Here is a 17,298-nt window from a genome sequence, read left to right as displayed (position 1 = left end):
CTCAATTCTAACCTGATTGGGTTGGTTCATGGGTTCGATTCTAACCCGAATGGGTAAGTTTTAGAGGTTCACGGGTTCGATACTTAGCTGATTATGTGATTTTGTATATGCATATGTAACCTCTGTTTTTCCATCAAATAACATAACCTCAAACCAAACAAGTTTATTAATTTATCATTAAGTGTCAATGGTATTTAAAACATTTTGTATAAATGTTTTACTTTGAGTTGTATTAGTTGTTATAGTTCACAAATTCTCCACGAGGTTGCAACACCATCGTCTTGGTATACACCAATTACTGTTAAAGCTTAAATTACGGTTAATTCTATATATGAGTGTATTAAATGTTTGATGTCTAACTATGCTCTGTATAGTTCTTAATATGAAGTTCAATTGCTTTTCGACCAACTGTTCCCTCCAAATAACATAGCCTCACTTTATGTATTGTATACGTAGGTTTATAAAATAAATACTTTGGATATTCTGCCGGAAAAATAAGGAAAACAACTGTGAAAGCTAAAACGGTTTATTTATAATATCTACATCCTGTGTGGTGGTATTGCATCATCTGAAACAAAAATTATAATTAGTACCACATCCGGTGTAGTAAACAAGTTATAACTTGAAAAAAATCCTGTACGCTGATTGGCTATAATAAGCTCACTCCTGATTGGTCATAAATAGGTGATCTGTGTAGTCATTAGCTACTCCCACCCCTTTCCCTACCGTATATATATTGCTCTGTATCACCATCGCATCACTTTGCTCTCAGCGTTTGACGAAGATGGACGTAAGTAACGTAGCTGCTCAAGTAGTAGAACCTGTAAATATAGTTGATGATTCTGTTGAAGTAGTTGTCCCTGTAAATGTATTAGATAAACACGAAAATTATGTTAAGAAATTCAGAATTCATGGTATTAACACTGTTTTCAAGTTTTCTAACCCCCCGCCTGAAACTAGTGAGATTGACTGGCTAAGACAAGGGTTTGGTCAAATTGTAAATGAAATGAAAGAAGTTTGTCAGGAGGGCGATCAATTAGGTTTCACTTTGCGTTCCCTTAACCTGAAAAGGGAAGAGTCGGGGTTTGTCACTTTTCGCCCTGCAAATGAAGTTAACGAGGATGTCTTGTGGCAAATATTTGGGGGAATTGTTCAATCAAATGCTGAATCGATCAAGTCCACGGACACATTTCAAGTAGAATGTACTCGAGTTAATCTCCCTGTAGGTAAAGGTAGGGTTAGACCTGGCCTGTATAACACCTTTGATGAAGAATGTAAAGCAAGAAGGGGGATTGTTGTAATTAATAATAAAGATAATTTGTGTCTTCCTCGTGCCTTGGTGGTAGCTATAGCTAATGTAAATAAAGACCCAGCATATGATTTAGTTAGAATGGATAAAGCAAAAAGACAGACTGTAAGGGCTCAAAAACTTGTACGTCGAGCCAGAGTCGAATTGCCAGAGGGTGGTGCCGGTATTGCTGAACTTGAAAAATTCCAGGACTTGCTTAAAGACTATAAAATCACTGTATACAACTACAATGCTAAAGGTCGTGATGTGTACTTTGAGGGAAATGTAGAGAAACCCAAGTTCAAAATTAACTTGTTGTTTCATAACCGGCACTATAATGTAATTACCAGTTTGACAGCCGCGTTTGTTTGCAATTATTTCTGTGACGCTTGCCATATCCCCTATGATCACAAAGGTAAGCACCGCTGCTCAAACATTTGCTCGCAGTGTCAGACCATCTCACCCCCTTGTGTAGAGGAGCATGGGGGAATCCTGTGTCCTAAATGTAACATGACTTACAAAAATCAACGCTGTTTCATCGCACATCAAGCCGATAGATGTAAAAATGTTAAGAAATGTTTAGATTGTGAAAAACTAGTCTGGCTTAAAGAGAGGTCCAAACATCACAAGTGCGGAGAAGAATTTTGCAATCCTTGTAGAGCATTTAAAGATCCAAACCATAAATGTTATATGAATCACAACGAGGGCAAACCTAAATCTAAAGACTACGTTTTTATTTTCTTTGATTTGGAAACCCGCCAGGACGAGTTCTTGCCCTCTAACCCTGAAAGTAAAGTACATAAAGTTAACCTGTGTGTCTCTCAACAATTTTGTTACCAGTGTATTGAGGGAAAATTCTGTATAGCGTGTAAAAACCGTACACGAGTGTTTGATTCCGACCCTATCAACCAGTTTATGAACTATGTAATGTATGTGAGAAAGCAGTTTAAAAACGTTTGTGTAATTGCACATAATGGGCAGGGTTTTGACTTTCAATTCTTGCTAAAGTACTTGTTGGAAGAAACAAAATTCACACCGGAACTTGTGATGCGGGGAACCAAAATTATCTTAATGAAAATTGACAATGTGAGGTTTGTGGACTCGTTAAGTTACTTCCCCATGGCTCTGTCTGCTCTGCCTAAAGCCTTTGACCTACCTCCAGAGAAAAAGAAAGGCTACTTTCCTCATCTCTTCAACACATTAGCAAACCAAAACTACGTGGGTCCTATGCCAGCCAAAGAGTACTATTGTCCCGAATCCATGTTTGAAAAATCGCACAATGACTTTGACAAATGGTACAGTGAGCAGGTTGCAAACAAGTATGAATTTAATTTTAAAAAGGAGTTGTTGGAATACTGTATGTCAGATGTTGATATCTTGGCTCAAGCCTGTCTAAAGTTCCGCTCAATCTTCCTAAAAGAGTGCAATGTTGACCCGTTTCTCGAGGCTGTTACCATCGCGAGTGCCTGTAATCTAGCCTTCAGACGAAACTTCCTAAAACCCAACACTATCGGCATCATCCCTAAGAACGGCTATCGATTAGTAGACAATCAATCGGCAATTGCGCTACAGTGGCTTTCTTGGGTCGAGGAAACCAACGGGATTAGGATCGATCATGCCGGACGAGGCAAAGAAGTCAAAGTTAATGGGATGAAAGTAGATGGGTTTGATGGTAGAAACATCTACGAATTTCAAGGGTGTTACTGGCACGGGTGCCCTAAATGTTTTCCTTACGACCGTTACGCCCCTTTGAAGGAGGATCCCTCCGATAGCCTACATCTTCGCTACGAGCGAACTAAAGCCAAAAACGCAAAGTTTACTGAACACGCATTGGTAGAGATGTGGGAATGCGAATTCCGTAAGCTTAAAAAGGATCAAAAGCTCAATCATCTGGACAGTCTGCCCATCTTGAACAATCTCCCACTAGACCCACGACAGTCTTTCTTTGGAGGTAGGACTGGCAACGCGAAATCCTATCACAAATGCGCCGAGGGGGAAACTATTCAATACGTCGACGTTTGCTCCCTGTACCCGTACGTTTGTAAGTATGGGAAGTACCCTGTAGGCCACCCAACTATCTATGTAGGAGACAAGGAGTGTCGTGAGAGAGGTATGGAAGTAGATGGGTTGTTAAAATGTAAAGTCCTGCCACCATGCGATCTCTATCACCCGGTACTCCCCGCAAAAATGAACGATAAATTGATGTTTGTTTTGTGTAGGACTTGTGGGGAGATGATGTATCAGGGAGAGTGTAACCATGATAGCGATAATAGGGCACTTGTTGGGACTTGGACTATGGATGAGATCAGGAAGGCGGTAGAGAAAGGGTACATTGTACTGAACATGTATGAGTTATGGGAGTACCAGGTAGCGACTTATGAAAACGGGGGCTTGTTCACTGACTTTATCAATAAATTCTTAAAGATGAAACAGGAAGCTTCGGGCTATCCAGAGTGGTGCAAGACTGAGAAGGACAAAAACAAGTATATTACAGATTATTTAGGACATGAGGGAATAAAGCTAGAGAAAGACAAAATTGTTAAGAACGGGGGTTTGAGGTCTTTGGCAAAATTAATGCTAAACAGTTTCTGGGGAAAATTCGGACAGAGGGAGAACCAGACTAAAGCCACAATCGTTAGGGACTCCAAAATACTTTTCCAAATGTTCTCATCCCCTGAAATAGATATAAATAGGCTCCAGACCGTTAATGACGAGGTTGTGGTTGTTTCCTGGGAGTATCTAGATGAGGTAGGAGAGCCTCTAAGCAACGTAAACGTTTGTATCGCGGCGTACACCACTGCACAGGCGAGACTCAAGCTCTATGATCATCTTGAGGCCCTAGGAGTTCAAGTATTATATTATGACACAGACAGTGTCATTTTTTACTACCGCCAAGGCTTATACAGAGTTCCTACGGGAGATTACCTCGGCGAAATGACTGACGAATTGGCAGATTACGGACCCGGCTCTTATATTACTGAACTTGTCTCTGGGGGGCCTAAAACTTACGCGTACCTTGTCTGGTCAACCAATCAACAGAAATTGATCCCAGTCTGTAAAATCAAGGGCCTCACCCTAAACTTTAAAACATCAAGAGTTGTAAACTTTGAAAAACTGAGAGAAATGATCCTAAGTGAAGTAAAACAGTCAATTGAAATTGAAGAAAACAGAATCAGAAGAACTAGAGATAGAGACATCGTTACCATCACTGAGAGCAAAGTGTTTAAAATCACGGGGCCTAAGAGAAGGTATGAAGGAGAGTACGACACTCTACCTTTTGGATATAGAAAAGTCCAAAGAGACATTTAAATTCCTTGGTAAATAACTTTGTAATTTTTCATTGTATATATTATTGTAAATAACTCTCCTAATAAAAAACATGTCTATAGATAAATACTTATGTAACCCGACCAAAGTGTGAGTGTGTGTACATTGAGAAGTTCAGATTGGAAAGAACCTGTGCTACTCCTTGTACTTGTGTGAATGTGTGTACACTGAGGTGCTCAAATCTTGATGGACTTGAGCCACTCCCTGTACTTGTGTGAATGCTATTGGTCACTGGCGCGGCTGACTAAAAGGTCCGTAAACCATGTGTGAAGGTCACTGGCGTGGCTGACTAAAAGGCCCGTAAACCACGAATGTTAAAACTTTTGGCAGGATTACATAACTAAATCTATAGACTTGACAAAAAAAAGCTTTGTAAAAGTAAGGGAGAGGGCGTTTATAGTGACTACCAGGTAAACTGGACTGGCTATAAACGCTTAACCTGGCCTCACTTAATGAGGGGATAGTCTCAAACCCTATCCAACACAAAGCTATATCATACGTAACAGGCGTTAAGATACATCATTCTACTAATAATGGATGGCATAGCAGAAGAACTATACCAAATGTAATGTAACTCTTAGATGATCAAACGACCTGTATAAAGATGATATAGAAGAGATGCAACCTAGTGGAAAGCATGTAAACTACAACAAAAGTATAGTGGACAACTGAAATCGTTATTACAGATGGTTAAACCTAACAACTCTACATCTTGATAGGGTGGTACATTCAAAAACGTATGAGGAGAGGAGGTCAAACTCTTACTTAAATCTATCTCCCATAAGAGCCTCTAGTTAAAGAGGATGATTATTGCACTATTCTGTAAATAATACAAGTTTACCATATTGATTTTACACTTGAGGTGTTAAAGACTCAAAAACAGGAAACTAGTGTTGTATTGAGTGAGAAATCAAATTCTAACCCATATTTAATACTTAATAAACATACCTAGGTACAAAGGTAACGTTATCACTGCTACCCACAGTGTTATCCTGTGATGGTAAATAGTACAGTTGTTCGTGACAACACCCTACCTGTGATTCATGAGTGTAATGTGTAGGTACAAAGCCCCCTGATTGACCCTCAAGTGACTGACTTTCGTTGAAAAACTAATATTCTTGACAACGGTACATATTGATGTAACAGACTTTGAAACCTTGGTTGTAGTAAATAACAACTAAATTGGATCAGGGAAAGGCAAATTAACCCATTATCATGGCAAGCCACAACAGCGATATAAATATTAACAATCGCTAAAAGGCGAGTATACACAAATACATCATCAAGACATGAACATCAAGATCCCCTATGATAGCTAAATCTTGTAGATATCCTAAAAATCCTGTAATCACAAGCCATGGAACCTTACAAGCGGATAATAATATATGAGTTAGTATTGGTAAAAATATATCTGTTTTAGCCAAGAACCCTTACGAACCTGAAAAATTAAATACCCAAGTCTATTTATTTACGTACCTTTTATAAGCTACAACTAATAATGTAACCTATGTTTATTGATTAACAGATTGGTTTTTATTACTTTCATCCTATTTATCATAGGTGTTCTGAAGACTATTGTAAACACATTATCTTATAGCATTTGTACCCGAATGTTCCATATGGCTTTCAGCTCTGAATGTAATGTGACACCTATTGTCTACGCCTCTTTTAAGTTGTCACTGTTTTGAAAAGTATTTAATGTTAAGCAATAGTATTAATGGAGATGTCTCTTAGATTGACATGAAATAGATACACTTGAAGTTCTAAGTAAAGCCCCTTTTACTGTTATTGAGGTTTTACCGTACTCTGAATAAAAAACCTCTTTTACAACACAAAAACCATCGATATTCAGCGTATACTCTAAAGACCGAGGAATGTACAATTCATTTCAACGAAGAATGCAAAGCAAGACAGGGAATAGCTGTTATAAATAACACTGACAACTTATGTCTAGCTAGAGCAATAGTGGTAGGTAAAGCCTATGCAAAAATGGATCCACAAATTTGAGGTATTCACGAAGACAAGAGCATGAGACAAACAAATAGGGCAAAGAAACTTATAGCTAAAGCGTGTGTAGGAATGCCTGAAGAGGGATCAGGTATCCCTGAACTTGAAAAGTTCCAGGCACTCTTAAAGAAATATAGAATAACCGTGTATAATTACGATAGCAAGGGTCGGAATGTATATTTCTCTGGTGTGAATAGTGATGCAAAATTTAAAATCAACTTATGTACCATGATAACCACTATAATGCAATTACCAACTTAACCGCTGCTTTTGCGTGTGTGTACTTTTGCGATGTTTACCATGTCCCATATGATCACAAAGGAGCCCACAGATGTTCAATCATCTGTCCATCTTGTTACACCTTCTCACCTCCTTGTGTGGAGGAAAAATGGTGGGATATCTTGCCGCTATTGTAACCGCTTTTTTAAAAAAATGAACGGTGCTTTATTGCCCATCAAAGACAAATTTGTAAAACAATTAAGTTCTGCCGAGGGTGTGAAAAAATTATATTCCCAACTAAACGTAAATCAACTCATATGTGTGGAGAGTTTACACCGATGTTACATAGTTTTCATATAAGGTACTGAAGGCAAGGGTGTCACCTCCGGTGGCAAACGGTGTTGCAGATCAAGCTCCGAAATTCGATAGTTTTAATCTGCTGTATAATAGTATTGGTATAACACAATTGTTCTTTTCAGGTGGTAAGTCAAAAGCTTTTGGTAAGGCAGACAAAGACATGGGGAAGTAGCTAAGGGAGTCAATAAATCTAACGATAGCAACCTCCATCAAAATAATTTTAGTTCCTCTTGGAATGATGTTTGGTGTGAATTTTGTCTCTTCGAGGAAATACCTAAGTGTAAACTGAAAGTCAAACCCTTGTCCGTTGTGTGCAATTACACAGACGTTTTTGAAATGTTTGCGGGTTTCCATTACATAGTTCATGAACTGCTTAACAGGATTGCTATCAAATATTTTATAACGTTCTGAACAAGATTCACATTCACCCCATTGGTGCTTTTGAAACACATAAATTTACTTTATGTAACTTAGTCTCGGGATCTGAGGGTAGGGACTCATCCTGGTTGTTTCAAGATCAGAGAGAATAAATAGGTAGTCACGGTCTTTAGGGCTTTTCTTGTCTATCTGAATGTAGCATTTATGATTAGGGTCTTTAAATGTACCATTAGGGTGACAATATACCTCTCCACACATATGAGTTGATTTACGTTTAGTTGGGAATATAATTTTTTCACACCCTCGGCAGAACTTAATTGTTTTACAAATTTGTCTTTGATGGGCAATAAAGCACCGTTCATTTTTTTAAAAAAGCGGTTACAATAGCGGCAAGATATCCCACCATTTTTCCTCCACACAAGGAGGTGAGAAGGTGTAACAAGATGGACAGATGATTGAACATCTGTGGGCTCCTTTGTGATCATATGGGACATGGTAAACATCGCAAAAGTACACACACGCAAAAGCAGCGGTTAAGTTGGTAATTGCATTATAGTGGTTATCATGGTACATAAGTTGATTTTAAATTTTGCATCACTATTCACACCAGAGAAATATACATTCCGACCCTTGCTATCGTAATTATACACGGTTATTCTATATTTCTTTAAGAGTGCCTGGAACTTTTCAAGTTCAGGGATACCTGATCCCTCTTCATGCATTCCTACACACGCTTTAGCTATAAGTTTCTTTGCCCTATTTGTTTGTCTCATGCTCTTGTCTTCGTGAATACCTCAAATTTGTGGATCCATTTTTTGCATAGGCTTTACCTACCACTATTGCTCTAGCTAGACATAAGTTGTCAGTGTTATTTATAACAGCTATTCCCTGTCTTGCTTTGCATTCTTCGTTGAAATGAATTGTACATTCCTCGGTCTTTAGAGTATACGCTGAATATCGATGGTTTTTGTGTTGTAAAAGAGGTTTTTTATTCAGAGTACGGTAAAACCTCAATAACAGTAAAAGGGGCTTTACTTAGAACTTCAAGTGTATCTATTTCATGTCAATCTAAGAGACATCTCCATTAATACTATTGCTTAACATTAAATACTTTTCAAAACAGTGACAACTTAAAAGAGGCGTAGACAATAGGTGTCACATTACATTCAGAGCTGAAAGCCATATGGAACATTCGGGTACAAATGCTATAAGATAATGTGTTTACAATAGTCTTCAGAACACCTATGATAAATAGGATGAAAGTAATAAAAACCAATCTGTTAATCAATAAACATAGGTTACATTATTAGTTGTAGCTTATAAAAGGTACGTAAATAAATAGACTTGGGTATTTAATTTTTCAGGTTCGTAAGGGTTCTTGGCTAAAACAGATATATTTTTACCAATACTAACTCATATATTATTATCCGCTTGTAAGGTTCCATGGCTTGTGATTACAGGATTTTTAGGATATCTACAAGATTTAGCTATCATAGGGGATCTTGATGTTCATGTCTTGATGATGTATTTGTGTATACTCGCCTTTTAGCGATTGTTAATATTTATATCGCTGTTGTGGCTTGCCATGATAATGGGTTAATTTGCCTTTCCCTGATCCAATTTAGTTGTTATTTACTACAACCAAGGTTTGAAAGTCTGTTACATCAATATGTACCGTTGTCAAGAATATTAGTTTTTCAACGAAAGTCAGTCACTTGAGGGTCAATCAGGGGGCTTTGTACCTACACATTACACTCATGAATCACAGGTAGGGTGTTGTCACGAACAACTGTACTATTTACCATCACAGGATAACACTGTGGGTAGCAGTGATAACGTTACCTTTGTACCTAGGTATGTTTATTAAGTATTAAATATGGGTTAGAATTTGATTTCTCACTCAATACAACACTAGTTTCCTGTTTTTGAGTCTTTAACACCTCAAGTGTAAAATCAATATGGTAAACTTGTATTATTTACAGAATAGTGCAATAATCATCCTCTTTAACTAGAGGCTCTTATGGGAGATAGATTTAAGTAAGAGTTTGACCTCCTCTCCTCATACGTTTTTGAATGTACCACCCTATCAAGATGTAGAGTTGTTAGGTTTAACCATCTGTAATAACGATTTCAGTTGTCCACTATACTTTTGTTGTAGTTTACATGCTTTCCACTAGGTTGCATCTCTTCTATATCATCTTTATACAGGTCGTTTGATCATCTAAGAGTTACATTACATTTGGTATAGTTCTTCCGCTATGCCATCCATTATTAGTAGAATGATGTATCTTAACGCCTGTTACGTATGATATAGCTTTGTGTTGGATAGGGTTTGAGACTATCCCCTCATTAAGTGAGGCCAGGTTAAGCGTTTATAGCCAGTCCAGTTTACCTGGTAGTCACTATAAACGCCCTCTCCCTTACTTTTACAAAGCTTTTTTTTGTCAAGTCTATAGATTTAGTTACGTAATCCTGCCAAAAGTTTTAACATTCGTGGTTTACGGGCCTTTTAGTCAGCCACGCCAGTGACCTTCACACATGGTTTACGGACCTTTTAGTCAGCCGCGCCAGTGACCAATAGCATTCACACAAGTACAGGGAGTGGCTCAAGTCCATCAAGATTTGAGCACCTCAGTGTACACACATTCACACAAGTACAAGGAGTAGCACAGGTTCTTTCCAATCTGAACTTCTCAATGTACACACACTCACACTTTGGTCGGGTTACATAAGTATTTATCTATAGACATGTTTTTTATTAGGAGAGTTATTTACAATAACTCTCCTAATAATTTGAAAAATACAATGAAAAATTACAAAGTTATTTACCAAGGAATTTAAATGTCTCTTTGGACTTTTCTATATCCAAAAGGTAGAGTGTCGTACTCTCCTTCATACCTTCTCTTAGGCCCCGTGATTTTAAACACTTTGCTCTCAGTGATGGTAACGATGTCTCTATCTCTAGTTCTTCTGATTCTGTTTTCTTCAATTTCAATTGACTGTTTTACTTCACTTAGGATCATTTCTCTCAGTTTTTCAAAGTTTACAACTCTTGATGTTTTAAAGTTTAGGGTGAGGCCCTCGATTTTACAGACTGGGATCAATTTCTGTTGATTGGTTGACCAGACAAGGTACGCGTAAGTTTTAGGCCCCCCAGAGACAAGTTCAGTAATATAAGAGCCGGGTCCGTAATCTGCCAATTCGTCAGTCATTTCGCCGAGGTAATCTCCCGTAGGAACTCTGTATAAGCCTTGGCGGTAGTAAAAAATGACACTGTCTGTGTCATAATATAATACTTGAACTCCTAGGGCCTCAAGATGATCATAGAGCTTGAGTCTCGCCTGTGCAGTGGTGTACGCCGCGATACAAACGTTTACGTTGCTTAGAGGCTCTCCTACCTCATCTAGATACTCCCAGGAAACAACCACAACCTCGTCATTAACGGTCTGGAGCCTATTTATATCTATTTCAGGGGATGAGAACATTTGGAAAAGTATTTTGGAGTCCCTAACGATTGTGGCTTTAGTCTGGTTCTCCCTCTGTCCGAATTTTCCCCAGAAACTGTTTAGCATTAATTTTGCCAAAGACCTCAAACCCCCGTTCTTAACAATTTTGTCTTTCTCTAGCTTTATTCCCTCATGTCCTAAATAATCTGTAATATACTTGTTTTTGTCCTTCTCAGTCTTGCACCACTCTGGATAGCCCGAAGCTTCCTGTTTCATCTTTAAGAATTTATTGATAAAGTCAGTGAACAAGCCCCCGTTTTCATAAGTCGCTACCTGGTACTCCCATAACTCATACATGTTCAGTACAATGTACCCTTTCTCTACCGCCTTCCTGATCTCATCCATAGTCCAAGTCCCAACAAGTGCCCTATTATCGCTATCATGGTTACACTCTCCCTGATACATCATCTCCCCACAAGTCCTACACAAAACAAACATCAATTTATCGTTCATTTTTGCGGGGAGTACCGGGTGATAGAGATCGCATGGTGGCAGGACTTTACATTTTAACAACCCATCTACTTCCATACCTCTCTCACGACACTCCTTGTCTCCTACATAGATAGTTGGGTGGCCTACAGGGTACTTCCCATACTTACAAACGTACGGGTACAGGGAGCAAACGTCGACGTATTGAATAGTTTCCCCCTCGGCGCATTTGTGATAGGATTTCGCGTTGCCAGTCCTACCTCCAAAGAAAGACTGTCGTGGGTCTAGTGGGAGATTGTTCAAGATGGGCAGACTGTCCAGATGATTGAGCTTTTGATCCTTTTTAAGCTTACGGAATTCGCATTCCCACATCTCTACCAATGCGTGTTCAGTAAACTTTGCGTTTTTGGCTTTAGTTCGCTCGTAGCGAAGATGTAGGCTATCGGAGGGATCCTCCTTCAAAGGGGCGTAACGGTCGTAAGGAAAACATTTAGGGCACCCGTGCCAGTAACACCCTTGAAATTCGTAGATGTTTCTACCATCAAACCCATCTACTTTCATCCCATTAACTTTGACTTCTTTGCCTCGTCCGGCATGATCGATCCTAATCCCGTTGGTTTCCTCGACCCAAGAAAGCCACTGTAGCGCAATTGCCGATTGATTGTCTACTAATCGATAGCCGTTCTTAGGGATGATGCCGATAGTGTTGGGTTTTAGGAAGTTTCGTCTGAAGGCTAGATTACAGGCACTCGCGATGGTAACAGCCTCGAGAAACGGGTCAACATTGCACTCTTTTAGGAAGATTGAGCGGAACTTTAGACAGGCTTGAGCCAAGATATCAACATCTGACATACAGTATTCCAACAACTCCTTTTTAAAATTAAATTCATACTTGTTTGCAACCTGCTCACTGTACCATTTGTCAAAGTCATTGTGCGATTTTTCAAACATGGATTCGGGACAATAGTACTCTTTGGCTGGCATAGGACCCACGTAGTTTTGGTTTGCTAATGTGTTGAAGAGATGAGGAAAGTAGCCTTTCTTTTTCTCTGGAGGTAGGTCAAAGGCTTTAGGCAGAGCAGACAGAGCCATGGGGAAGTAACTTAACGAGTCCACAAACCTCACATTGTCAATTTTCATTAAGATAATTTTGGTTCCCCGCATCACAAGTTCCGGTGTGAATTTTGTTTCTTCCAACAAGTACTTTAGCAAGAATTGAAAGTCAAAACCCTGCCCATTATGTGCAATTACACAAACGTTTTTAAACTGCTTTCTCACATACATTACATAGTTCATAAACTGGTTGATAGGGTCGGAATCAAACACTCGTGTACGGTTTTTACACGCTATACAGAATTTTTCCTCAATACACTGGTAACAAAATTGTTGAGAGACACACAGGTTAACTTTATGTACTTTACTTTCAGGGTTAGAGGGCAAGAACTCGTCCTGGCGGGTTTCCAAATCAAAGAAAATAAAAACGTAGTCTTTAGATTTAGGTTTGCCCTCGTTGTGATTCATATAACATTTATGGTTTGGATCTTTAAATGCTCTACAAGGATTGCAAAATTCTTCTCCGCACTTGTGATGTTTGGACCTCTCTTTAAGCCAGACTAGTTTTTCACAATCTAAACATTTCTTAACATTTTTACATCTATCGGCTTGATGTGCGATGAAACAGCGTTGATTTTTGTAAGTCATGTTACATTTAGGACACAGGATTCCCCCATGCTCCTCTACACAAGGGGGTGAGATGGTCTGACACTGCGAGCAAATGTTTGAGCAGCGGTGCTTACCTTTGTGATCATAGGGGATATGGCAAGCGTCACAGAAATAATTGCAAACAAACGCGGCTGTCAAACTGGTAATTACATTATAGTGCCGGTTATGAAACAACAAGTTAATTTTGACCAAACCCTTGTCTTAGCCAGTCAATCTCACTAGTTTCAGGCGGGGGGTTAGAAAACTTGAAAACAGTGTTAATACCATGAATTCTGAATTTCTTAACATAATTTTCGTGTTTATCTAATACATTTACAGGGACAACTACTTCAACAGAATCATCAACTATATTTACAGGTTCTACTACTTGAGCAGCTACGTTACTTACGTCCATCTTCGTCAAACGCTGAGAGCAAAGTGATGCGATGGTGATACAGAGCAATATATATACGGTAGGGAAAGGGGTGGGAGTAGCTAATGACTACACAGATCACCTATTTATGACCAATCAGGAGTGAGCTTATTATAGCCAATCAGCGTACAGGATTTTTTTCAAGTTATAACTTGTTTACTACACCGGATGTGGTACTAATTATAATTTTTGTTTCAGATGATGCAATACCACCACACAGGATGTAGATATTATAAATAAACCGTTTTAGCTTTCACAGTTGTTTTCCTTATTTTTCCGGCAGAATATCCAAAGTATTTATTTTATAAACCTACGTATACAATACATAAAGTGAGGCTATGTTATTTGGAGGGAACAGTTGGTCGAAAAGCAATTGAACTTCATATTAAGAACTATACAGAGCATAGTTAGACATCAAACATTTAATACACTCATATATAGAATTAACCGTAATTTAAGCTTTAACAGTAATTGGTGTATACCAAGACGATGGTGTTGCAACCTCGTGGAGAATTTGTGAACTATAACAACTAATACAACTCAAAGTAAAACATTTATACAAAATGTTTTAAATACCATTGACACTTAATGATAAATTAATAAACTTGTTTGGTTTGAGGTTATGTTATTTGATGGAAAAACAGAGGTTACATATGCATATACAAAATCACATAATCAGCTAAGTATCGAACCCGTGAACCTCTAAAACTTACCCATTCGGGTTAGAATCGAACCCATGAACCAACCCAATCAGGTTAGAATTGAGCCCATTAACCCCTAAAACCAACCCAATCGGGTTAGGATCGAACCCGTTAACCTCTAAAACTAACCCAATCGGGTTAGAATTGAACCCGTTAACCAACCCAACCGAGTTAAAATCCAACTCGTGAACCTCTAAAACTAACCCAATCAGGTTAGGATCAAACCACTTAACCAACCCAGTCGGAATAGAATTGAACCCGTTAACTAACCCAACCGGGTTCAAATCGAACTCGTGAACCTCTAAAACTAACCCAATCAGGTTAGGATCGAACCCATTAACCAACCCAACCGAGTTAAGATCAAACTCGTGAACCTCTAAAACTAACCCAATCAGGTTAGAATTGAACCCGTGAACCTCTAAAACTAACCCCTCCGGGTTAAATCGAACCCGTTAACTAACCCAACCGGGTTAGAATTGAACCCGTGAACCTACAAGCCCGCAAACCTCTGGGATCACATTCAAACGGTTAATTACTCCCACATACTAAAACTCAGAGTGACAAATGTAAAACCATTAGCGACTGTTGGGATTCGAACCCATAACCTCTTGGTTTCATACTCAGACATTTAACTACAGAACAACAAAATTCTAAAACTGAAAATGTCACTCTAACACAACAGTCGGTAATTGGTAAGGATCGTACCCACAAACCTCTAGGATCAAGAACTCACACCACTCTCACTTCAACACCATACAACAGAAAACATCCAAACCGGAAATGAAACGTTTAGTGATTGGTAAGGAATGAACCCGTTAACCTCTGGGTCATAGGTTCATATACAGACAGTTAACTATAATACAACACCATACCAACAAAAGAAAACACCCTAACCGGAAATGGCACGTTTGGTGATTGGTAAGGATCGAACCTGAGAACCTCTGGGACCATAGGCTCATATACAAACGGTGAACTATGATACAATACCATACTGAAACTCAAAATATCACCCTGACAAGAAATAACACATTTGGTGATTGGTAAGGATCGAACCCGTGAACCTTTGGCTCATACACAGGTTCATACACAACCAACCAATAGAAAAAAACATTTACACACTCCCGTTACTCTGTTAGACGCCCCAAAAATACATAACATCCATAAAATGTAAATTTAACATTCAACATTTGGTGGCCTTTACAAAGGCCGTTTTTTATAGTCGACGGTAAAGTTCCATTTAAGCCCTCTTTCAGCTGTTTTTAACATTAGATACGTGAATTATCATTTGTTTCGCATTTGTTATGGACTACAGCTTATAGATATGTATGAAATAAAATAAAAATATAATGTTTTTTTACACACTCTGTATATATAGGTTAAGAAATCTATTTACCACTATAAACACGGGACCTGTAACTGGTATCGTAGCTAAATGGCTAAGACATAAAATCAACATCTAGGAGGCCGGGGTTCAATACCCGGTCAAGGCATACACTTTTTATCCATAACTAAATAAACAGAAATAGTTTAATAATAAACAAAGGTACCAAATAAGGTTACGTCACATGGTTTTCAACCCTAACTACCTCCCAACAACCTAAGATACTACCCCTAACAGCTGAGAGGACTATATTGTTAGGTTAGGTTAGGTTAGGACCCCCCACTCCAAAATCCCCCCAATCACCGCCACCCCTACTCATGCGCAGATCCTACTTGGTTCGCAAGTACTGCCACCCCTACTCTGGATGACTAGCTTCGGGAACAAAGTCCCATTATCAAATCCTTATTAAAACATCAATTGATTATGGTCAAATATCCGACGTAAGTCTTTCTGTTCTGTTGTGTCCGCCGTGTAACCTGCGTCGGTTTGTCCCGTATTCAATGTGGCCGGCCTATCGTAATTGTTTTTGTAACTTTTATTATGTAAAATGTGTAAATGTTATGTGTCGTCAACCTACATGTATACATTGGTGAAGACTTACGTCGGATATTTGACCATAATCAATTGATGTTTTAATAAGGATTTGATAATGGGACTTTGTTCCCGAAACTAGTCATCCAGCATTGACTAAGTTAAGACTGAAGACGGAATAAGGTACGTAACCTATTATATTATATTAAGTTATTTATGTTATTATATAACCGATCATCTTTTAATCGAATAACTATTCGGTTTTCGTCAATGTCTGAAATATTTGTTATTGTTCAACGAGTGATTCCTCGATTTTATTTATCTAGATCTCTCTGTACATATTTAGCCATTGTTGCTTGCGAATGCATAAAATAAACGAAAAACTTCTCTTAATGAGATTTGTGTACAGAAAACAAGTCTGTTATAGTATATTTTATAACAAGAGTATAAAGTGAGTCATTAAATATTTGAGACCAAGTTTGAAGTGCAAGATTTAACGAGCACATTAAATAAATGGTCGAGAATATATATTTAAAGACCCACTTTCACTCGTGTTTTAAATTTTAAGTCAATATTTACTTTGGTTGTACTTTTTTGGTTGTTAAAAATTGAAACAGTTGACAAAACAATAACAAATCTTTGGTTGTTTACGTCGGTAAAATAAAAATATACATTTATTATAAGTCAATCTGCATCGTTTATTATATTGTGACTCTCTAATTATATAGGATTAATTAAATTGTATAGGGTTTTGTACTCGTATTGAATGTAAATTGCAAATTATTCTACTTACACAAATTCGTAACAGTCATTGTTCAATTTTGCTGATATATCAAACAGAGGTTATTTAAGAGTGCCACAGTCGTTATATTATTTGGGGGAAATTAAATAATATTGAAAGTGGGAGCAGGTAGCTGGTTCGACTAGATGCGGAGGTGTTATTGGAGGTTGTGAGAGTTTGTGAATAGATGAACCGCCAAAGTACCTTCTTAGCCATAAAATAATAAGCAATATTCTAGTACATACTATTACGATTAAAC

General features: G+C 38.2%; 2 protein-coding genes across 2 annotated transcripts; one reads left to right on the top strand and one right to left on the bottom strand.

The window, feature by feature from the left end:
* The first annotated feature begins 784 nt into the window (after positions 1 to 784).
* LOC129003726 (uncharacterized) lies at positions 785 to 4,597 on the top strand. Its single transcript, XM_054432021.1, has one exon. The coding sequence runs from the start codon at positions 785 to 787 to the stop codon at positions 4,595 to 4,597; it is 3,813 nt and encodes a 1,270-aa protein (XP_054287996.1).
* Positions 4,598 to 10,413: 5,816 nt separating this feature from the next.
* On the bottom strand, positions 10,414 to 13,032 carry LOC129003725 (uncharacterized). The gene has a single exon (XM_054432020.1). The coding sequence runs from the start codon at positions 13,030 to 13,032 to the stop codon at positions 10,414 to 10,416; it is 2,619 nt and encodes an 872-aa protein (XP_054287995.1).
* Between the last annotated feature and the right edge of the window lie 4,266 nt (positions 13,033 to 17,298).

The sequence above is a fragment of the Macrosteles quadrilineatus genome, unplaced genomic scaffold (assembly GCF_028750875.1).
Source record: "Macrosteles quadrilineatus isolate MER2022 unplaced genomic scaffold, UCM_ALF_1.0 Scaffold_9__3_contigs__length_116548681, whole genome shotgun sequence".
NCBI lineage: Eukaryota > Metazoa > Arthropoda > Insecta > Hemiptera > Cicadellidae > Macrosteles > Macrosteles quadrilineatus.
This window is presented reverse-complemented; position numbering and strand designations above follow the sequence as displayed.